At 39.6% G+C, this 21,117-nt stretch overlaps 2 protein-coding genes across 2 annotated transcripts in view; both read right to left on the bottom strand.

Moving 5' to 3' along the window:
* crppa (CDP-L-ribitol pyrophosphorylase A) overlaps window positions 1-16,555 on the bottom strand; it is a 42,572-nt gene extending 26,017 nt beyond the window's left edge. The window contains exons 1-6 of the mRNA XM_029451135.1: window positions 16,174-16,555; window positions 13,691-13,970; window positions 9,618-9,767; window positions 4,878-4,982; window positions 3,537-3,582; window positions 1,846-1,943 (exon numbers count right to left, since the gene is read on the bottom strand). Coding sequence (XP_029306995.1) covers window positions 1,846-1,943; window positions 3,537-3,582; window positions 4,878-4,982; window positions 9,618-9,767; window positions 13,691-13,970; window positions 16,174-16,424 — 930 coding nt within the window. The 5' untranslated portion in view covers window positions 16,425-16,555. The remainder of the gene's footprint in view (window positions 1-1,845; window positions 1,944-3,536; window positions 3,583-4,877; window positions 4,983-9,617; window positions 9,768-13,690; window positions 13,971-16,173) is intronic.
* A 1,253-nt stretch (window positions 16,556-17,808) lies between these two features.
* Window positions 17,809-20,695, bottom strand: sostdc1a (sclerostin domain containing 1a). The gene is given in 3 exon segments (XM_029451958.1): window positions 17,809-18,874; window positions 20,388-20,412; window positions 20,414-20,695. Coding segments are annotated over 3 exon segments (708 nt in total). The 5' UTR covers window positions 20,651-20,695; the 3' UTR covers window positions 17,809-18,428.
* Window positions 20,696-21,117: the final 422 nt, after the last annotated feature.

Raw genomic sequence — 21,117 nt, forward strand, 5'->3', positions numbered from 1 at the left:
AATGCTCTCAAAAAAAAAAGAAAAAGCTTCCTCCTGGAAGGTTTCATTTCCAGGAGTTAACTTAACGGGTACATTTTTGTATAAATTTTACATCAACTGGAAATGTTTCCTTTTTCTCTGGAAGCCTGGATTTAAACTGCATCATATGGATCTCACAGATAACATCCTGCTGATGTCAATCCTTTAATCATATTCTTACTGCGAGTGTCTTTTTCTTTCTCTCACACACACACACACACACAGACACACACACCAGACACACACACACACACACACACACACACACACACACACACTTTCAGCTGGACGGCCCAACTTTTCCTTATCCCTGTATTAGATTCACATGATGGCACTGGGACAAAGGTAATTCTTCATCTTCCGCTTCTTCCACTTTCCTTTCATCTCCCCCTCTATTCTTCATCCCTCCACAACTCCCTGAAATGGATGTATCTGATTCCGAAACACGCACCGGAAAAACACATCCCTGCAACCTGAGTGCAGACGGGAACGGCTCCAATCAGCCGATCCACAGAGACTGACACTGACCCCAATCCATCTCTGGGGCCCGGTCCAGCACCGGACAGCTAGATCCGCCCGTTTGACACCGGCTGACGAAGGACTTGGAGCGAGTATAAAGGAGGATGGACTGTTTGGATCACGGTGGAACATAGAAACATGTAATGCGACGTGTTCTGCCTCCTCCCTTCTACTGTCAACACCTACACATGGGGAATATATACATATACACATGTATATCCATCAGCATGATCAAGGAAGTGTGGGGCGATTTGTCAGCCTGGGTATCTGCTCTGGAGAAGAGTAATAGGTGATGGGCATTAAATATAAGCACATAAAGGAACGGACACAATATCATAAACACCTGTACAACACCTGTCATTTTGTTCCCCAATATACATGAACCCCTTTTCAGTTAAGGGCGAATCATGTCAGGGGTTCTATAACCATAAAATAAAAAAGGGAAATGCTATATCTTGTAAACATTTATATCAAATCCCGAACCAATACTTAATGATTCATTTGCATTTCCATCTTTATCACCAGGGTGATGTGTTGAGGATGTTCCTATACCAATTGTAAATCCCCCTGAGGCTAATTTGTGATATTTATATAAATAAAAATGTATTTGACAAGACCCAAAACTTAAACCACATGGCCACGCTTTGCTAAACTAGCAAGCTCACTAGCAAAGCAAATATTCGTGACATCCAGCTTTAAAAAGAAGGACGAAAGGTTGCTTGAGTTAGTGGTTACGTGGCTTGCTCGAGGGAAACCCAACTGTTGTTGAGGTAAAAAGAGAACATTTCAAATGTGGACCCTCTATGTGGTCTGTGCCGTCGGATTGAATGTCTCAGACTGTCACTCCTCACTGTTTTGCATTGTGTATTAGGAACACTTTTACTATAATTAAAAAGGAGGATGTTTGCAACATGGGAATTTGATGATCCCAAGAAAAAAAAAGAAGGGAGGGATATAAACTGTGGTGGAAACTGGGAGCTTGTCAAGTCTGACTGAGCCGAGGTGGTTGGAGGATGATGAGGAGGGGGAGGTAAGAACCCATCACTAAAACACTCAATTGATCAACCAAACTCCCAGGGTGCAAGAAAATATGACTGCCATCTGCTCAACTGCATGCAGGGGGAGTGAGAGGTGGAGGTTGGGGATGGAGGGTGAAAATGAAGAGGAGGAAAGTTGCAGAGAGTGGATGTCTCAGTCTCACCATCGGGCCACCCAAGTAGAGCTCACATTCAGTGTGTGGGGGGGGGGGATTCAAGGTACAAGGATGTGGAGATAGAGGGAAATAAAAACACACTGACACACACTTACCATGTCGAGAGCTGCAACGGCCTTCTGGAGGGCATTAGCCAGAGTGACAGCTTGTGCAGATCCACCTGTGATAACACAGGCCGATCGGGACAGAGTCTCTGCAAGAGAAAGACACGTGATTGGCTGACAACCTCCTGTGATCATTGGAGTGACAGCGTACATTGGCATGAACACAAACTGGCAAATCTTATGGCAGTTCTCAAAATCCTTTAGATAAGCTTTAAACAAATAACTGGAAACATCTCAACCAGACTGGAAAAAGAGACGCTTACAGTATAAAAGGTTTGTGGGATGAGTCTATGAGTCGTTGATGTATCCTAGAAGCTTCTCAAATTTAAAACATTTAGCGAATATCAAAACATATGAAAGAATGATGGTGTACAATATTAGACTGCTTTGACTACACCTGAGTTGGTTGATCATTTAATGGAGAATAAATATAAACTCGGTTAATGCTATGACCACCAGTTTTAATTACTTCAACTTCAGAGAACTCAGAGAAGTACCCGTGAGCCTTAGATGCCATGAAGAAGAAGCTGGTCAGAGGCAGGAACTAGAGCAGCAATAGATATTCAAAGCGATTTGTCGTTGAATTCATACAAAATTTACCAAGAATCGAAGATTAAATCCATTTAAGCTTCACATCGAGTTTTCTCAATGGCATAATATTTAGCTTTTAGCCACCGTTAGCAGCGCACATAACAGAATCTGTGATTGGATGTGTCTTGCTGAAATGCACCTTGGGAGTTATACCATCTGCCTCAAAGTTTTTGTGTACAGTCTTGCCCCGTTTACTCTTTTATCAAAGAACTAGAAATGTTCTAACACGGTTGTTAATCTTGTGTGCTATTTATTTAACTGGGAGGGTTTCATGTTGACTTAAAACATAAATGGGACTTTTAGTTCCAGGACCAGTGGCGCCAGAAAGAGCAACTCTATGGTGAAATGATAAGTTCATGGTCAAAAACAGAACATAATTTGACCATTTCTATCACGTTAAGATGGCCTACGTTGTGAAACAACAATCACTTATCACAGCTGCAAAAAACAGAGGATATCCAGAACAGCTGCCTCACTTAAAAAGCCATCTATTGAGAAATCAGTTCATAAGTGTTCACACAAACACACACTTCTAACCAGGATATGCAGCCACGTGTAGGCCTGCACACACACGTACACACACACACACAACATTTTCTCATACTGACAGATGTGAGAATTTTCTTCCACGTCGTCTCCAAAAAACACACAATGAATTCATTCACATCAGAGGCTCTGGGAATAGTCACTGCGCACCTTATGTCATCATCAAACAGGTAACTGTTGGTCCAGGTGCTGGCAGGGTAAAATATGGGGCTGTGTTTATTTCAATGTCTCTGATTGTGAAAGTGTCCCTTGTCCTGACTTGCTCTCTGTAGTGTTCACAGGCCGCTTACACCAGGCCTGTTCCAACCAAACTGAACAATGCTACAAAGAATGTATCCCTCTCCGTGCAGTGACGGGCCAATTTTGGTTTATTATATTCAACAAAAGCACTCTTACATTGCTCATTTCTGACAATGTAACCTGTCTGAGAAGACCTACTGCCTTGATCCTTTCATATGTCTACATGGATTCATCATGTGTGTATATGAAGATGAAAAAGTCCACTTTATACAGTATATGCAGGAAATGATGTAAAGACAAGGTACCTTTGATAATGGACTCCGCAGCTGCCAAATCCCGTTTGTAGGTTACCTGGAGGACAACATAACTTGGGTTTAAAGGATCAGTTCCACCAAATTATAAAAAATAAACATTTTTATCATAGGTGTCTGGAAATAGATAGTTTGGGTTTTATTAGATTTTGAGATATCTACCTCTAAAAAGTACAACACCACCCCAATATACTAAAGAATTATATGTGTGGTTCCTCAAAGCATTAAGAAGTGATCTACATCGATGGTTTCCAGTGTCTCAAGATGACAAGGGAAATAATTCTGCTACACAAAATACTATTTATTCCTTGACCTTTTTCTCCAATCTTTGATTTTTCTTGAGAAATAATGTAAAGTTTTTCCTCTTCAAGCCACTAAAAGTTTAAATAAGAGAATCTAATAACATGATCCCGCTGCAAGAACTAATCCCGGAACCTTAGTTTTAACCGGAGGTACCAGGGTCTTTGAGTTTCCCTGCCATTGTTACTTGTGCCAAAAAGGTCCACGCTCTGGGCATGGGCGCCTAGTTATAGTTAATAGTGAAGGTGCAAGATTAGCAACAGGCAAGGGGAGGTATGGCAAGAAAAATTCTATTTAATTAACACCTGAAAGTGCCATTTCCTGGAATATAGAGCCTTCAATCACGACCAATAAAGCCGTTCTTTCACTATAAAGCTAGGTTTTTAATGCACTATATATTAAAATAATGTTTTAGCCCTGGTGAAAACCTCATAAAAGATAGAAATACAACTGCAGTATACTTTTTGCGTCATGTCCTATCACCTGCACCCTTTGCCTGAAGTATTTCCAGTAGGTGAGACCATCTGCCATGGAAAGTCTCCCGTTAAAAATAACTATTTGGTTGAAAATGACCCTAAAAAAGGGAAAATCCTATCTGTAATCCAACCTGCAAGCGTTGGATCGTGGCTTTGTATTTATCACAAGCAAGAGTTATGAAGAGTAACAGGGGCATTGTTTCTGTAAAAAAGTAAATTAAATGTCCATCTTCAACGCTTCGAGCACCACAAACTAAATGTACTGTATATCAGGATGGAGGCAGAAAGGTCAAAGCCTCAAAAAACATTTTTGTAATTTGGATGAACTAACCGTTTCAGGCAGAAAGTTACATGATCTGACAGAGGGCTGAATACGGAACATTTAAACTAATTTCTACATGCTAATGCTGAATGTCACATTCAATATATTAGTACTTTTTATTAGCACTTTCATTTCATGAGCTTTTGCCCATATGATAAATCAGCAGCGGGGATGTGCAGGCCAAAATGTCACCAAATCCAAAGTCCCCAACCAAAACCATGCTCCTGGCGAGCTCACCTTCCACAGCGTTGGCGGACCCTGGATGAGCTTGGCAGTGGTGCCACAGTACTGCAGGGCCAGATGGAGACACTCGGTGCCAAACTCAAAGTCGGATTCGCTGCACTGCAGGAAGGACACAGCAGAGAGGAGAGGATGTGCACGATTGTTGACAACTATATATTTCCATCACACTTGCAGGCGAACTGCGGTACACCATGTTGTTCCACTGCAGTGTTGGAACGGCACCAGAGGCTGCAACCAACCGGATGCCCTGTTACATATGCCAACTCAAAGAAAAGATAAATCTAATGATAATCTATGATAATAGGAATGTAAAGTAATTTTTTACCTGAAATGGCACTAGAGGAAACGTTACAATTCACCCTGAGGAGACCATGAATGTCTTTACTAGATTTCATCAAACAATTGTCAAAACATTTCACTCAAAACTACACCAAGTACAATTCTGAGGTACTTTTATTTAACTTGAGTATTTCCATTTCCTGCTACTTTATACTTCTACTCCACTACAATTCAGAGGCAGATATTGTACTTTTTCCTCCACTACTTTATCTGATAACTTTAGTTACTTTGAAGATTCAGATTAAAAATACAAAATATAAATCAACAAAAAATGTAGCATGTATTATAATAAGTAAAGATACACTTTATTGGTCACTTGATGAAATGTACAAGCTACACAGCAGTAAATTAAGTTTTGTGCTCCACCATTAATACATCAGTTATTAAAATCCAGTAATATAAAATATTATATTTTGAAATAGCCATTCTGCTTAATCAGTGCTTTACTTTGGTACTTTTGGTATATTTTGATGAATACTTCTACTTGAAACAGTATTTCTACACTGCCGTTTTACTTAAGTAACATGTGTGTGTGTACTTCGTCCAACTCTGTCTGCAATTTAGATTTTGAAATGTCTTCATCTACATGTAGACGTTGTGGATGGTGGAAGGGGAAAGGTCAGAAGGATCATCTTTTGCAGATAATTCATATCTAAACTAAATTCTGCTGCATCTCCATGTAGCCAAAAATATCAAATGAAAAACATATTGTGGAAAAGACCTTTTGTTTCAATGTCAGCAGCATGTTTGGAAAGGTCTACGTCTACTTAGTACACCTGCATTTAAGAATTGCCTCACATTGTTATTTTCACAGGAATTCCGACTCTGAACAATATGACCTGGCGTCTGATTTACCACTTGTGCGGCAAGCCTCTTCGTCTGTCCAGACATTCCTGAGATCATTTGGTTCTGTGCAACATATTGTCGTCGCCTGGAGAGATGAAATTCTTCTTTAAACTTGAACTTTCTGCACATATTTCACCAAATCAAATCTGAAGCCTTTCAAACACTGTCTGCATCGTGTTGGGAGACACGAGGTGTTTGAACAGAAGAGAAACAGGCTCATAAAATGATCTTTTCAGCCGACACTTACCGTTACGATACCGTTTTCTTTGGCTTTTCTGTTGGCCCTTTAACGATCTTATCTTTCCGAAGTTTGGTTTCATCAGGACATAAGACATTTTTCCACTTTGTTCTGCAAATAATATTGCGCTTTCTTGTATAACTGTGGATGCTACACAAATGGTTGTTCCTACATATGCGAGAAATGGTCCAACTTTGTTGATCAGTTGTTGAACTCATTCGAAAATTGTTCAACTCTCGATCTAAAGGCTGTACCAGTGTTACCCACAGGAATGTGTTTGTGTCGGATGACCAGAAAACATTTCCAAACATACAGAATAGTACTTATCATAAAAGCAGTAACTCATAAAATGGTCTTTTACTTTCCCTTCTCAACAGCAGAGATGTGACATTGTTTGTTCCAGTACTTGATTTTCCCTCGTTTTTCAAGTACCAGTTCCAAGGCTCATTAGTAGGTAAGAACATGTGGTTCTAGTATATTTCATTGGAAGGAAACGCTACACATGCAAATTCGATGCTTTCGTGCACTTTGAAAAAACAGCTTAATAAATGTGTTACCTGTTACACAAAAACATGCGTGACTGTGGCTGCAAAGGCAACTCGTGGGAGGAAGGGCTGGTCTGTCCTAATCAGCTGAAAGTCACTTTCAAAAAAGGAAAAAAAAAAGTATGAAAAATCTTTCTGTGAGCCAAGAGAGATTAAAGGTCTAACCGAACTAATTAGTTCAGATCAGATGAGGGCAGATCTGGATGTCAAGTTAATGCTGAATGATGAGTACTAACTCCAATATACAATATTCCATATGAAAGTTAAGTGAAATTTGGATTTAATTGGATTTCAGGCCTTTAGGAAATAAAAACTAAAAATGCAAACGTGAAATTCTACCGACCAAAATCCGTCTGTAGCACAAAACTGTTAAATAGCTGCTGGTGACATTTTCTGTCTTGTTTACTGATTCTTTGTTTCATATTGCTCATTTTAATCATGATTTTTTTTTCCTACTTGAGAAGTGAGAACAGGTCTAAGAACATTGGCACAGTATCACCTAATCAAGTTTTTATGGCCAATGTTGGCTATATGGAAGTCCAATATTCGTTTGGTCTCCACAAACTCCTAAAGGAATGATCTCCTAAATGCATTTAGCTGCTGTGTGGGGATTAATGCTTGATTAAGAGTGGTTCGCATACTTAATTGTACCAATGAACATTTTATTTGTGCTGTAACTCACGGCTGGGAAAGCTCAGTTTGTGTAGGTCACATGGAGGTTTGGATTGAGGCGATGAGCTCATTTGGTTTAACGCAGTCTAAAAAGACAAATCCATGCTACCTGAGATTATGCCTGGGTAATATTTTGTCAAGCTATAAAAGAGAGGGGTCTTTTATCCCATGGACCCTGGAACTGAAGAGAGAAATAACAGCAGAAATACGCTCTCGGTCTTGGGGTAATTTAACCTTTAGCATTATCTCCCAGTACAAAAGCTTTCACTGAGGACTGGATAAAGTGTCTCCCCCTTTGTCTTTTCAGCACTAAGTTCTTCTACTCTCAATAGATGTCAAGCTACAAATGTGCAGCTCTCAGAGATTTTTTCTGAGCATGTCCTACAGTCCTAACCTGACACTTTCTCTATCTTTTGAAAGGTTGAAGAGGAGGAGAGCAACAGGGGGAGAGAGGGTGACACACTCTCAAGCATCCCCCAACCTTCTCTTCCTCCAGTGACCGCCCGAATTTCTCTTCATTTATGCGACTCGACTGGCCTTGAAACCGCAGCATAAATGTGATCTTATTATGTTAAAAGGGCCAGGACAAAGCCAACGGGGCTCTTAAAGCAATCTGAATATCCATACGTGCCAGGAGTAAAAAAAATAACTGCAGACAAATGCATACTTTAGCTCTTAGCTCAAGGTTTGCTGCGTCCTTCAGAAAACGTGGCTATCGGAAGAACCAGCTGATGAAATTAAGGTTGAAGTAGCAAATAAATAAGGTCAGCTTCTGCAATTCCACTTTCATATTAGGTTTTCTTGCATCAGCCGGCCAAGTCTTAGCAATAAGACCGCTTTCTGTGAAGAATCAACACTTTTACGGTTTACGTCAGCGGTTAAATTCTTTCCATTTTTCAGGTACACATATTAAAACCCACTCAACTGTTGAGACTGTTAATCCGACTCCACCTAAATGTGCCGTGTCATTTCAGTGCTCTTTTTCCAACTGAGCCTTTGTTCACATATGTTCCACAGACTAATCTGCCGCAGTGTGGCAGAATATATTAATGTGTCACTTCTTTCCCAGACGCAGCAGAGGCCAAGTGAAAATGATAGCACCCAGGCCACAAGCCTTTCAGAGTGAAACCCTGCAGGTTCTGGCACATCAGCCGAACAATGAAGGACTGTAAAGGTCTGTTATGATGTATGAGAACCATTAAGTCCTTTGTCAACTAAGTGGTGTAATTTTTTAGAGCATAAATCTCAACGTGACTGTCATTTCATAAGACTTGAGGGACTTTTTTTTGTGCAATTATTCGACACCGGGAGTTGGTGGCACACGCCTGCGGGACTTGATTTGTCCATCCTGTGATCTTATTTCACAAATGTAGCTGCTCATTTGTCCCCTGTCTCTGTAGCTTGTTGTTTCTGACAATTTTATTTCAAATCTTTGCCGTTTACAGCCATAATGTCAACTACCTAGCAAAGGGGAAAATGCTTATTTGAGTTGAGTGCGATGTTTTAGCTTAAAACATGAACTAACATTATCAACATAATGTGAAGAGGTTACAGGGGTCCGTGTACGTTTTGATAGATTGTTTATTGGATTGAATTCAAAGTGGCCGCACAGGTTAGACCCAGCACTGCCTGTTTTTCTTCTTTCTGCCACTTTGGAATTTGTCCAATAAACAAACTATCAAAACTCCCGCGGACCATACAGCCTCGGGTTAGTGGCACAGTAAACACAGCGGCTAACTACAGGCCGACGCCACACGTGAAGATAAGATAGCAGTGTTATTTTGACAGGCTCTCAGACTTTCAGCAGGTAGGTCGAACTTTGCGTATTCTTGCCCTGCTGTCAGTTAGTAGTGTCTTTCAGCAGTTTGTTTTTATTAAACTGATAAATGTACATTTAGATTAGTAGAGGTGAAATGCTGACCCCTATTGGTTTAAAACATGTGGCCAGGTCGTACACATTGCACCTTTAAATGTCATGTCGCCCTTCCTCATCATGTTTGCACCGATTGTTGTCACCATCACCCTCGTGCCCACATCGACAACATTGGAACGCCCTCTTGTGTGTTAAAGGTAAATAAAAACAATAGACTTTACCCTCTGATACGCTTGAGAGATGACATCATATGTGAATCCCTGAGGCATCTCGCTGGCTCGGTACTTGGCTCGCTCCAGAGAATGATCCATGTAGCCCTCTGATGTGGTGGCTATCACCGTGGAAACGAGAGGTCGGATAGCTCCTGCTGCCTGAGCGAAACAAAACACGGTTTTAGTATTTGTTTTGAATACAATAATAGAGAGATACTATACCCCTAAGCAAGCTGTGTAAAGGGTGAAGTGAGTCTCAAAGTTGCTCTACAATAGAAGAACATAATAATCTGTGAAATCACATAACAGCATTTAAGCATTTCTCACAAACATATGCAATGATACAGTGAGCTCAGTTTGATTAACAATACATACAGCTTGATGTCACAATATTCTTAATAAAGTGTGACAGTCAGACATTCATGTGTCTTAAGGCCCTGTCACACATATCCGTATGACAGAAGCGTATGCCGGCGCATACAAATATTTGTCTGAGTCCAAATACGTCCAACTTTTCATCGGATCGGAAAAGTGAACATATACAGATACGCATGTCTAACCTACTGATATCGTATCACTTCCTAATACAAAATGTATCAGACGAATGCCCAACGAATGCATAACGTATACAAACATATGGCGTATACAAAATATCGGCAACACGCTGGTGTACGTAGATATAAGGTATAAGTAGTATTCGTTAAGAGCTCACTGTGTTACGCTGGGGTGCGATTTTGAACGCTGATGTTTTGAGCATGTTCAAAATTACCGGACGTACCCGACGTGTGCTTCATAAGATATGCAGACGTTACGTTATGTTAGACATACGTGAATACGGAATACGTACGTGAATATTTACCTACGTAAATATAGTACGTGAATACCTACTTACGTAAATATAGTTACTACGTTAGAGGTACGTTAGATATAGGCTACGTCAGCTGACGGTGAACCCTACAGCCAACTTATTGATAACGAGTGGATAACCTATTCCTACCCTATGTTAAGATGATGCCTGACGACAGGAGTAACTTATTAAACGTGTTTCTACAGTACAGCTAGCGTTCAGCATGTTAGCCGTTCTCCAGCATCAGCATGACGTGAACCAAATGGCACTTTTCCAGCTCTGTTGGCCAGACGCTCTGATACGTTTTAAATAAGTAAGTGATATGCTATCAATGTTTGACATACGTATAATAATTTGTTATGTATGCGTTATGTATGCATTATGTATGCGTTATGTATGCGTCAGCTACAACACCGCTGTGGAAAAGTTGGACACATTTTGAGCTACTTTTCATATACGCCGGCATGTTTCTGCCATACGGAGCTGTGTATGTCTGGCGTGTTCGGCGTAACGTCTGCGTCCTTCAAACGATCACAATTTACCCTTAATTTATATCAACTTATTGCCGATATTTCGTATGCGCCGGCATACGTTTATGTCATTCGGATATGTGTGACAGGGCCTTTAGTTGTTTCTAATACGGTTTGGTAACAAAGTTTTTTCTTTATTAAAAAGTAAGAATCTTTTACATTTAAATGAGAGCTGCAACAATTAGTCGATCGACAGAAAAATACTTGGCACTTTCTTTCTAATTTTTCATTTAAAAATGGAGATTTCCTGCCTTTCTCTGTTTTATATCATACAACAACACATCTTAAGACATCAACTTGATCTTTGAGAAACTGGGATGGACTTTTTTTTACATTTTTGACATTTTAAATACCAAAAGATTTTAATTAATCTAGAAAATGAAATGAGGTGAAGGTACATCGAATCAATTTGAAATGCACCAAGTTGTCCAAAAGTGTGGTGTTCATGAACTGTATGAGGACATAAATGTACAGTACAGAGAGAGGAAAATTAGCGTGTCATATAGAGAGTCGTTGTTTGTTGTCACAGCAACCATCTGTACCAAATCCCCTCTATACAGTAATGCTACATCCCTTATGGAGACATTTCTTTTCAGTTTGGACGTCCGTTGTAGACTCAAATTATCAAAATGTTAAAATAAGATGTGAAACCTTCAGGGCTTTTCAGAACACTAAAATCATGATTAATAACTTATATCATAAAAAACAATAAGGATCATGAGATGCTATCGAAAGCTGGAAAAAGTTAGCACATTTCAAACTGAGAATAATCCTCCTTTAAATCAGCAGCCATATTTCACAGTAACAATACATCCATCTAAACCAGCACAGCTGGAGCACACACTGCTTGCACTTCTTGGTAATACTAAATAAATCATAATTTCTCAGAGAATATTTTCATCTCACAACAGCAGGATTGATTGATTGAGGCAGTAGACGGTCAGCGAGCGTATGCAAGAGGAACATTTCGCAAATGAAATGAAAGCAAACATGTGTTCTGCGTGTTACACATGCTGTGGAAATCAAAAGGGATCTGCTGCTTCTCGATGGAGACAGGCTCATGAAGCGTGGACACTGGCAAGATAATGAAGACCAGACCGCCTGCTGTGAAAGTTCATCACAAAGCACACACACGCTCACAAACACACCATAAATGTTGGCCTCATGTCAGGGAGCTCTTGCTTTCTTCACAACCTTTGTGACCTGCATTGAACAGAGTCTCAGTCATGAATCATTATGAGACTAATCTGCAGGCGTGTTCGTCACAGCGGCCGTGACTTTGGACCAAATGTTTTCAATCTATCACTGATGAAATAAACGTCGCCACCAGGAGCGATAGATCTGTCATACTGATAAACACTTTCTGAAAAAAGTCCTTAAGGTGTGATCACAAGTGTTTGCCTTATTCGGTCTGAAACTGTCTGGAAAACTTCACTTTGTTTGTATTTTTAGAGTTTGGTTTGTTTATGTTCACACTGCACGATGAAAAATGAAGCTCAGGGACACACAAACCAAAAACATATGTCGCTGTTGGTAGCCCGTCATCCCACCAGGTGAAAGGTTTGATTCCTGTAACTGCTGCTGACCATGATGGATTTGTTTAGAGTGTGTTGTAATTGACCTTTTCTGGTTTTCAACTAAAATCACAGGAAAAAATTAAGTATGAGCTACAGTGGAGATTTAATGTGTTGTACGAGGCTCTCCAAGCATGAGGAACTACTGGCATTTTGGGGTCGTTTCCTCAATTTGTTACAATTAGTTATTACGATATGAACTGCTGTTCTCTTGGAAACACTGACAATCCATAAAGGTTACACATCTTAAAGCTATATATATATATATATATATATATATATATATATATATATATATATATATATATATATATGGAAGCTTTGCAAATAGTTTCAATTATGATCATTTCCAAGTTCTGACATTAACTGTGCTTTGAACGCTTCCTTGTAGCAGAAATTAAATGTTTGCAGTGAGCAAAGGCCCAATTTTTACTGATTTATGTTGGTTTAAAAAAAAAATATATATATATATATATATATAAATAGAGACAAATGCTAATTTCCCCTGGATTGACTTAGATTTCTTTGTCTTATAAAGAACCACAACTAACAATTATTTGAATTGTGTGCCAATTCCTTTATTGATTAATTGATTGTTTGGTATATAAAACCCGTTTCCAAGAGTCCAAGATGACGTCTTCAAATGTTAAATTTTATCTGAACAACAGCCTAAAACTCAAACATATTTAGTTAAATATTATATAAGGGTTTTTAGACTCGCAGCCAGACAAAACATTTGGAGGACATCACCTCGGACACCAGGAAACTGGGACGTGCAATTCTCACTCAGACAATTGATCAAGAAGATAAAGAATAATTGTTAACTGCCACCCTTTATAAGACAATATTATAAGCTGGAACCAGGAGCCACTTTGCTTGAAAGATTATTATGCCATTGTCAGAATAGCTGCTGAACTATGATAATGTGATCGACTAATAAAATCGTCTCTCATGTGTTTGGTACCAATGTTCTCACTTAACCAAGTAAACCAAATCAAAAGGAGGAAACAGTTCAAATAAACTAATATAAAAACACCCTTGATGTAGATGAGAAAGAGCAGAAGATATAATATGTTGGAGGGGATTTCAGTTCCTGGGTGTTTTACTTCAAATGGCTTTCATCATACTGACCCCTTGTTCCTTGGCAGCCATGGCTATTTTGTACAAAAAATCCTCCTCTACAAAAGGCCGCACGGCATCGTGGATGATGACCACTTTCGGTCTGTCCGCTGCCGGTCTCTCCTCCCCCTCCTCGCCCAGAGCCAGGACTCCGTTACATATCGACCTGTGACGAGTGGAGCCGCCTGGCACAACTCGAACCTTCGTGTGCTGGAAATGCTGGACGATGTCCGTCATCAGGTTAATGCTTTCTTTGGCAACGACGACCACAATGCTCTGGATCCATGACACCCTGCAAGAACACAGCGTTCGCTCAGCAACGTCTGTTTTGTCAGGTGAGAAGTAAGAAAAACCAGGCAGAATATAAAACCCACTAGAGCTTCTTACATTTAGTAATTAATCTATTGATTATAATTTGCTTATTTAATCTGGAAAATGTTTTAAAATGCTTATTTAAAGTTCCCAGAGCCCAAAAAGCTTGTAAACAGACCAAGAGTCCACACCCAAAGATAATTGCTTTAAAAGAGACATAAAACAGAGAAAGTTCTTCACATTTGGGAAGATAAAACCAGCAAACAAACAGTACAAAAAGTGTTGAAAAGACATGGTTTTGCTATCTGTTTTCTGCTAAACTAAGCAGGCTTTGGCGTCATATTTAGTATACAGACATGAGAGCGGAATCAAACTTCTAATCTAACTCTCAGAAAAGCGAATGAGCCCATTTCCCAAAGTGTTGAAATATTCCTTTAATAAATCATTCACCTAAATAATCAACAAATTATTAAAATTGTATTGTTGTTGAATAATATAATATGATAACGAATCTGGAACAAATTTCAAACCCATGCATCCCTACTTATGAGTGACCACGCTCGGATTGTGGATATGACTCAACCCCTTTTTAGCGCTGACACTGATGACCTATGACCTCTCTGTAATCACCGGGGCCACACAGACAGGCAGCTGTGTGGCCCGTCTCCTGTCCTCCTGCTCTCAAGTCCCAGGATGTTGCTGCATTCATTTCCTGACAACATGTAAACACTGACAACAAGCTAAGAGGAGACACATCTGATTATAAAAACCAGCTGTTAATTGTATTGTTGTAATCAGGGTCAGGCAATGATCACCACAGTGTAAACATCCACCTTCCCTTCACTGTTATGGAGCCTGAAATCTGTAGAAAATATCTTTCTTTGTCCTCCAGTAAGGGAAGGAAGACTCAAATTGTTTGATAAATTGTTAAATATGATTGATAATAGTACATTTAAGAAAGGTAAGTAGGTAACTAGGCTTGATTTTCATTGCCCCTTACAAAGATGGAGGTACTTTAGAGGTACACATCTATTAGTAAACAGGAATTAGCAAGTACTAAGGGTCGGTTCAAGATACTTTTGGTTTAACACTCACCTGTTTTTCTGTGTCCACCTGCAGTTGGGCAATATTATGATATATACCGTAAGATTACATAAATGTGTAAACCGTTATCATTATCAGTAACGTGTCTGGGTGTATTTGGCTGTCATTGTGGACAATGTTGCAAATCAGATTTCTGGAAATATTGAAAATATAGGCCTATATGATGTGTGCTTCAATATAATGAAGTACCTTGATTTATCAGGTATTTCATTTGCTGGATAAGCCAAAAACAGACATTCCGGTCTGGTTATTTTATCAATAAAAGTTCAAAAAAAAAGTTATATTTCAGAAAATGTACTATATCACAATATATATACATCAATATTGACATTGTGAATGTAAATTTACTTAATTATCAATTATTCCACACTCCTACCTCCAACCCAAGATAATAGAGGGGAAAGAAAGGTTGTTGTGCAAGATTTACATTCAATAATGTCAACAGCAACATTTCTTTGGAAAAACAATCTCCAAGTTACTCTTAATAATCCACAGAGCCCAATGTGGACAGTTTTGATTCAAACTACTTTCTATCCGCGAAAAGTCCCTTTGATTATTGTTGGCAGTGTGTACTTACACTTTTTCAGAGTAAAAGCATCAATATGCTTCAAACTAAGTGGTTGGCAGGATTATTGAACAACATCTGGAGCCTCCTCCTCCTCCACACATGCTTATGTTTTGTAAAACATCGTGGAGGTGAGAAAGCAGGCAGGGTTTTAACTTCTCTCTCAAACTCTCTTTTTAGGCAATTTATTATTATCAACACAAACCTCAAAATTATTAATAATAATCCTTACTTTTGAGAAGCAAAAACCATGAAATGTTTTTGCATGTTAAATATAAAATAGGGTTAGGGTTAGGGTTAAGGGTTATGGAGTAAAAGAAGGAGTACAAGTACCTCTAATTTGTATTTAAGCACAGTAACGTTACTTGAATAAATGTACTTAGTTACTTTACACTACACAGACACCGGCCGTTAGAGGAAGTGGAGCTCCTGCTGTCACTAATATTACACCTGGACCTGGATATGTTCATAAAGTATGACGTTTTAATGCTGTCCAGTTTCATTCTTCTCCTACCTCTCGAAAGCCTGGATGGTATAGCTTATGAGCGGCCGACCCAGAAACGAGCAGAACTGTTTCGGTGTCTGTAGTCCGGTTCTCTCTCCGGTGCCGCCGGCAGGGAGAACCACAGACACTGGGAAGTCAACGCTACGTTCCGCCGGCTGGTGGTCGCTCTTCCCGGCCTCGCAGGTTGGGAAAGTCCCAGGATGAGCTGGCCTGTCCGGGTCACAACTATCGCTCTGCAAGCTGATGTGGTTATCCTCCATCAGGTAGTATGGTGGGGTCACGGCAGGTAATTCCCAAAACTGTCCATTCCCAGTTGATGGGCGGGGTGGGAAAATAGCGGCAACGTGGATGGAGATTTGTGTAAACAGTGCTGTGAAGCTACAACCGTTAAATTGCGTTTTCCGGTTAATGCTTTCAAAATAAAAGAAACCAAGTCTATACTTCTTTTTTCTTTTTCTTTTTATAGATGGGCTAATTTATAGTGAGGTACTCTTTTGTCTGTAAGCTTAATTAAACCGTTTTAAAATGTCTTCTTTAGTATTGAGAAACTAAAACGTAATAGGACTACCACAATTAAAATATACTTCATAACAACGAATAGTCCCCAAGTGAAGATTTCACTTAAAAATAAATGTAATTTTTGTATCAAAAACAATGTTATTGTAGTTATTTCTTGAGCTTTTCTATTGTTTTGTTTGTAAAAACCTTAATGTGCAAAGTAATAGAAACTAGTTGTCGGATAGTGGAGGAAAAAGTATAACATTTAGTTTGAAAAAACTTAATTCACTGATAGAGATTGTGTGTTGTGGTTGAAACCGCCAGGAAATTATTAACTAGACCATGAGATAAGATTTCATTTTGTTTAAAAAAAAATTAAAAACTAAAGTCTGTAATAATACTGAAAATAGAAAATATTATATTTATATACCGTTCTAACTACCAAAATCCATTGAAACATAACATCTGTACCAGACATGGTAGACAATCTAGTGGAACCGGTTGACTAATACAATTTACAATGACTGCAGGAGCAAATTAAACATGTGTTGCTCTCAGAAGTATCTATTTAGGTTTCGTTTGTTTTAGTTTATATTCAACTTTAATTTGAAAAGGTTACATTTTGTATTTCCGGTCAAATTCAAGTGAACGCTTGATGCATCTTTGGAAATGCATCGGAAGCTGCAAATGCTATGGCTACATATATGCAGCTGCTCGGCTACAAGTCGCCACAGATCTAAATTCTCGCGTCATTCAAGAATTCCGTTATAATGGCATGTCTCGCGATAACTCAGCCTTTGAATTAAAATATTCCTGCAGTAAAAATGTAATACCAAAATTATAATGTCTTTACATATAAGTGCAGAAATAAAAATAAGTCTGCTAGAAAAATTAAGAATACATTTTCTACACTTGATATTGAGAATCTAATGTTTTTTTATATCAAGACTCTTACGATGAGTATTGTAGTCATTCTGTAAGAAATTACTTCCAACTTTCATCAGTAGCCAAGCATTACGTTCGAACATCAGTATTGCCTGTTTTAAGTTTTAGTCCACCATCCTGTTGATGAAACATTGCTCTGCATGGATTATCATGGTAAACTGTAGTTGCATACCTGGTAAAGCTTCCACTGACAACAATACATGCGATAACAAGTGATATTTATTTCATATAAAGTTACTACAAGACTGATTGATGACATATTTTCCAGATTTCACCGACATGCTGACACCACTTTAGCGATCATATCATATGTTGTCACAGAAAATATATTACATCATACATCATAAATCTTACATAGTAAAATTTTATACACATGGCCAATACTTCAAAAGGCAAGTCAGAATTTGATATATGTACAAGTATTTACACTGGATTGTGTTTGAGATGTTTGGTGTTTAATGGTGTTGATGCTTAAACTACAGATCTCCATCTGCATATATATAATGCATAATATATAGGAACACATGCACATGACTACATTCAGGGACAATGTGTGTTAGCTTGGGGCTCCAGAAAGCTCTGCAGAGCTGGTATAGACCTGCTCTATACAGTTCTGTTCACATTATCTTTTAACCACATGGATTTAAATGTCAAGAAAAGTCCTTAGCATGCCCTTTGGAGTTCTCCCCTCATCGTGAGGAGCCAGCTTCACCTAAAGCAAGTCCCAGTCACATTGAGAGATAATCCACAAGCTCTGGACGTCGTGTCTCAATATCACCGAGACAAAAGTCCTGTAGGTTTATGTGGATTCAGAGTGTGTCTCATGGTTCAGTATCGTGCCAGTTCTCACTCAGCCGGTTCTTCCCCAGCCTCCTCTTGCTCTTGGACTTGTGCTTGTGCAGGAGCTGCGGCGGTGACAGAGCCAGCTCCTCAAACTTGTTGCCTGACTCGTTGTGCTGCCTCGAGTACCTCTTGCACTTGCAGGAGGTGACCACGGTGATTTTGTACGTTCTCGTGCTGCCGTCCTGGCACTGCAGCTGGATGCGCTGGGTGCGGGTCTTGTCGTTAACACACCGCCAGTCCTGGCTGCTGCTCCGGCGACCCCAGAGCTTCCTGCCATAGGCGCCGCCTATCCAGTTCTGAAGCATCTGAGCCGGGAGACACTCGCCAGCGCACACCAGCTCCTTGATGGGGTTGATGCTGGTGCAGTGGCCATCAGAGATGTACTTAGTGGATCTCAGCTCTCTGCATCCGATTTGGCTTCGATCTGTGGAAAGACACAATGACAATTTTGAGAATGGATGGATATGGAAGAAAATTACACACAGCCCAAAGTTAACATCTTGGAATGATCAAACAATCTTTTGATTATTAGCTGATGATAATAATAATAATAATAATAATAATAATAATAATAATAATAATAATAATAATAATAATAATGATTAGCTGATTAATAGCTGATTAATTTTGATTAATCAATGTATTGTTGCAGCTCTAATGTTGGATTCAGTTTTCTGAGAGATTTGAATTAGAATTTCCTCCAGTGACTCCGTGTCATTACTTCATTATGATATTGAAAGGTTAATTACATGATAATAAAAATAATAGTGGATTACTGCCCAGCCTTCTGCCCTGTACATTATGTGGGTTATAAGCCTTTTCGTAGCCTCTGGCAAATCAAGGAGCACAATAGCATTTTAATCTTTCGAATTCAAAAAGCTGAGCTGTGGACTGTGGCACGTGAAAAAGAAAAAAACCTCTTTTTTATCAGTGGATTGTCAACTGGCGGTATGATTCTGCTGCAGGCTACAAACACTGTCCCTCTCCTCGCCCCTTCACCACTGTAACACAAGCTCAGATCCATTCATATGGCTCCATACAGCTTACTGACAATGCCACCCACCCCCTCTCCCCTTCTCTTTGACAGTGTTTGATGAATGAACTCCCTCACTCCCCTCGCCTCCTTCACGACCGGCTGCTGGGAGAGCTCAGAGCAACAATCGTAGGCTTCCTGTTCACTGACACCCAGTGGGCTACACTTACTACTTTATATTCATTTACTATTCTACGACTGCAGGAGTCTTGTGATATCCTCCATGCTACTTTTTGCAAATAGTAGCTGTATGATATTTCAAAGTGTTTTGATGATGCATGTAGTCTATAATCTCTTTCCCAAAGAATGCGTAGGTGAGTGATGATGGTGACATGATGATGGGATTAAGTGCCGGATTAAAGGGTCCCTCGTTTGGCTCTTTGAGATGTAGATGCTAAAGACAAAAACATTAAACCTGAGCTTTATCAAGATAATTTGTCTGCATGCACCCTAAAATGAAGAAAATCTAATTAAGTAGAATGTAAAAAATGTAAACTGGAACAGCTTGCATTTCCTAGTTCTGTTTTTGTCATCTGTTTCACATGCTCCTTGGACAACATAAAGTACTAAAAGTGGGCGATTTGACAGTCCATCCATTGCTAAATCCTAAAAAAACAAACAGTATTCAGATAACATGACTGCTTAATGTCATGCACATAACACCAGATTAAAAATAACACCAGAAAATAAAAGAAAACAATAGAAAATGGCAAATATTCCTAACATTACTTCAAGCACAATAAGGTTACTGTAACACACACACACGCACACACACACACACACACACACACACACACACACACACACACACACACGTTTTGGTCTCTATACAAATATCATAGTATTTTATGAGGAACCCTGACAGCCCGGTAAATAATAAAGCGGAGCATCCTCCGGTCCTCACCGCTTCTCTCGTGCGCTGAGCTGGCAGGCTCCTCTCCCGCCGGTCCGTGCGCGGTTCAGGGTCACGTTGCTCTGAACCTCCGGAACCGGCGCGCTCACATGCGAGAACAGGAGCTCCGTGGCGTCGTTCTTGAAGGCATGGCAACTCCTCAGGAGGATGCAAACTACGACCAAGGAATGGCACGACGTCTCGTACGCGCTCAGGTGCATGGTTGCGCTCTGGGAAGGGGTAGAGATGTAGGTCCGACTGGAAGAAGACTTCATGCTGGTTGAACATGTGAAACTTTTGCTTTTATACAGCCGGTCCGCCTCGCGCCTTGGCAGCTACTCAGGTGCGTCTCTGTTTGGAGGCTGTGATTGGTCACCACAAAAGTACTCTTGGAAAGTAACCCCGCCCACTGCTTTTATTGTGAAGGGTTTAAAATGTGATCCTTGATGCTGCAGAGAATCTAAGTAAATGATGAATACGAAGATGAAGATGAAGATGAAGATGATGATGAAGATGATGATGATGATGATGATGATGATGACTGATGATGGGATTAGATGCCTGAGTGATTGGCACATTAACAAGTGGTTTATGGTTTATGATATATTGATTAAATACAACATATCCGATTGAGTCTGGAATAAATTACTAAAATATTGGATTAATTTCCATTGTTGTACCAACCTTTATCAAGATAAAGACATAAAGGCATTAGGAAATACTACAAAAGAGAAACTTAAAA

The sequence above is a fragment of the Cottoperca gobio genome, chromosome 16 (genome assembly GCF_900634415.1).
Source record: "Cottoperca gobio chromosome 16, fCotGob3.1, whole genome shotgun sequence".
NCBI lineage: Eukaryota > Metazoa > Chordata > Actinopteri > Perciformes > Bovichtidae > Cottoperca > Cottoperca gobio.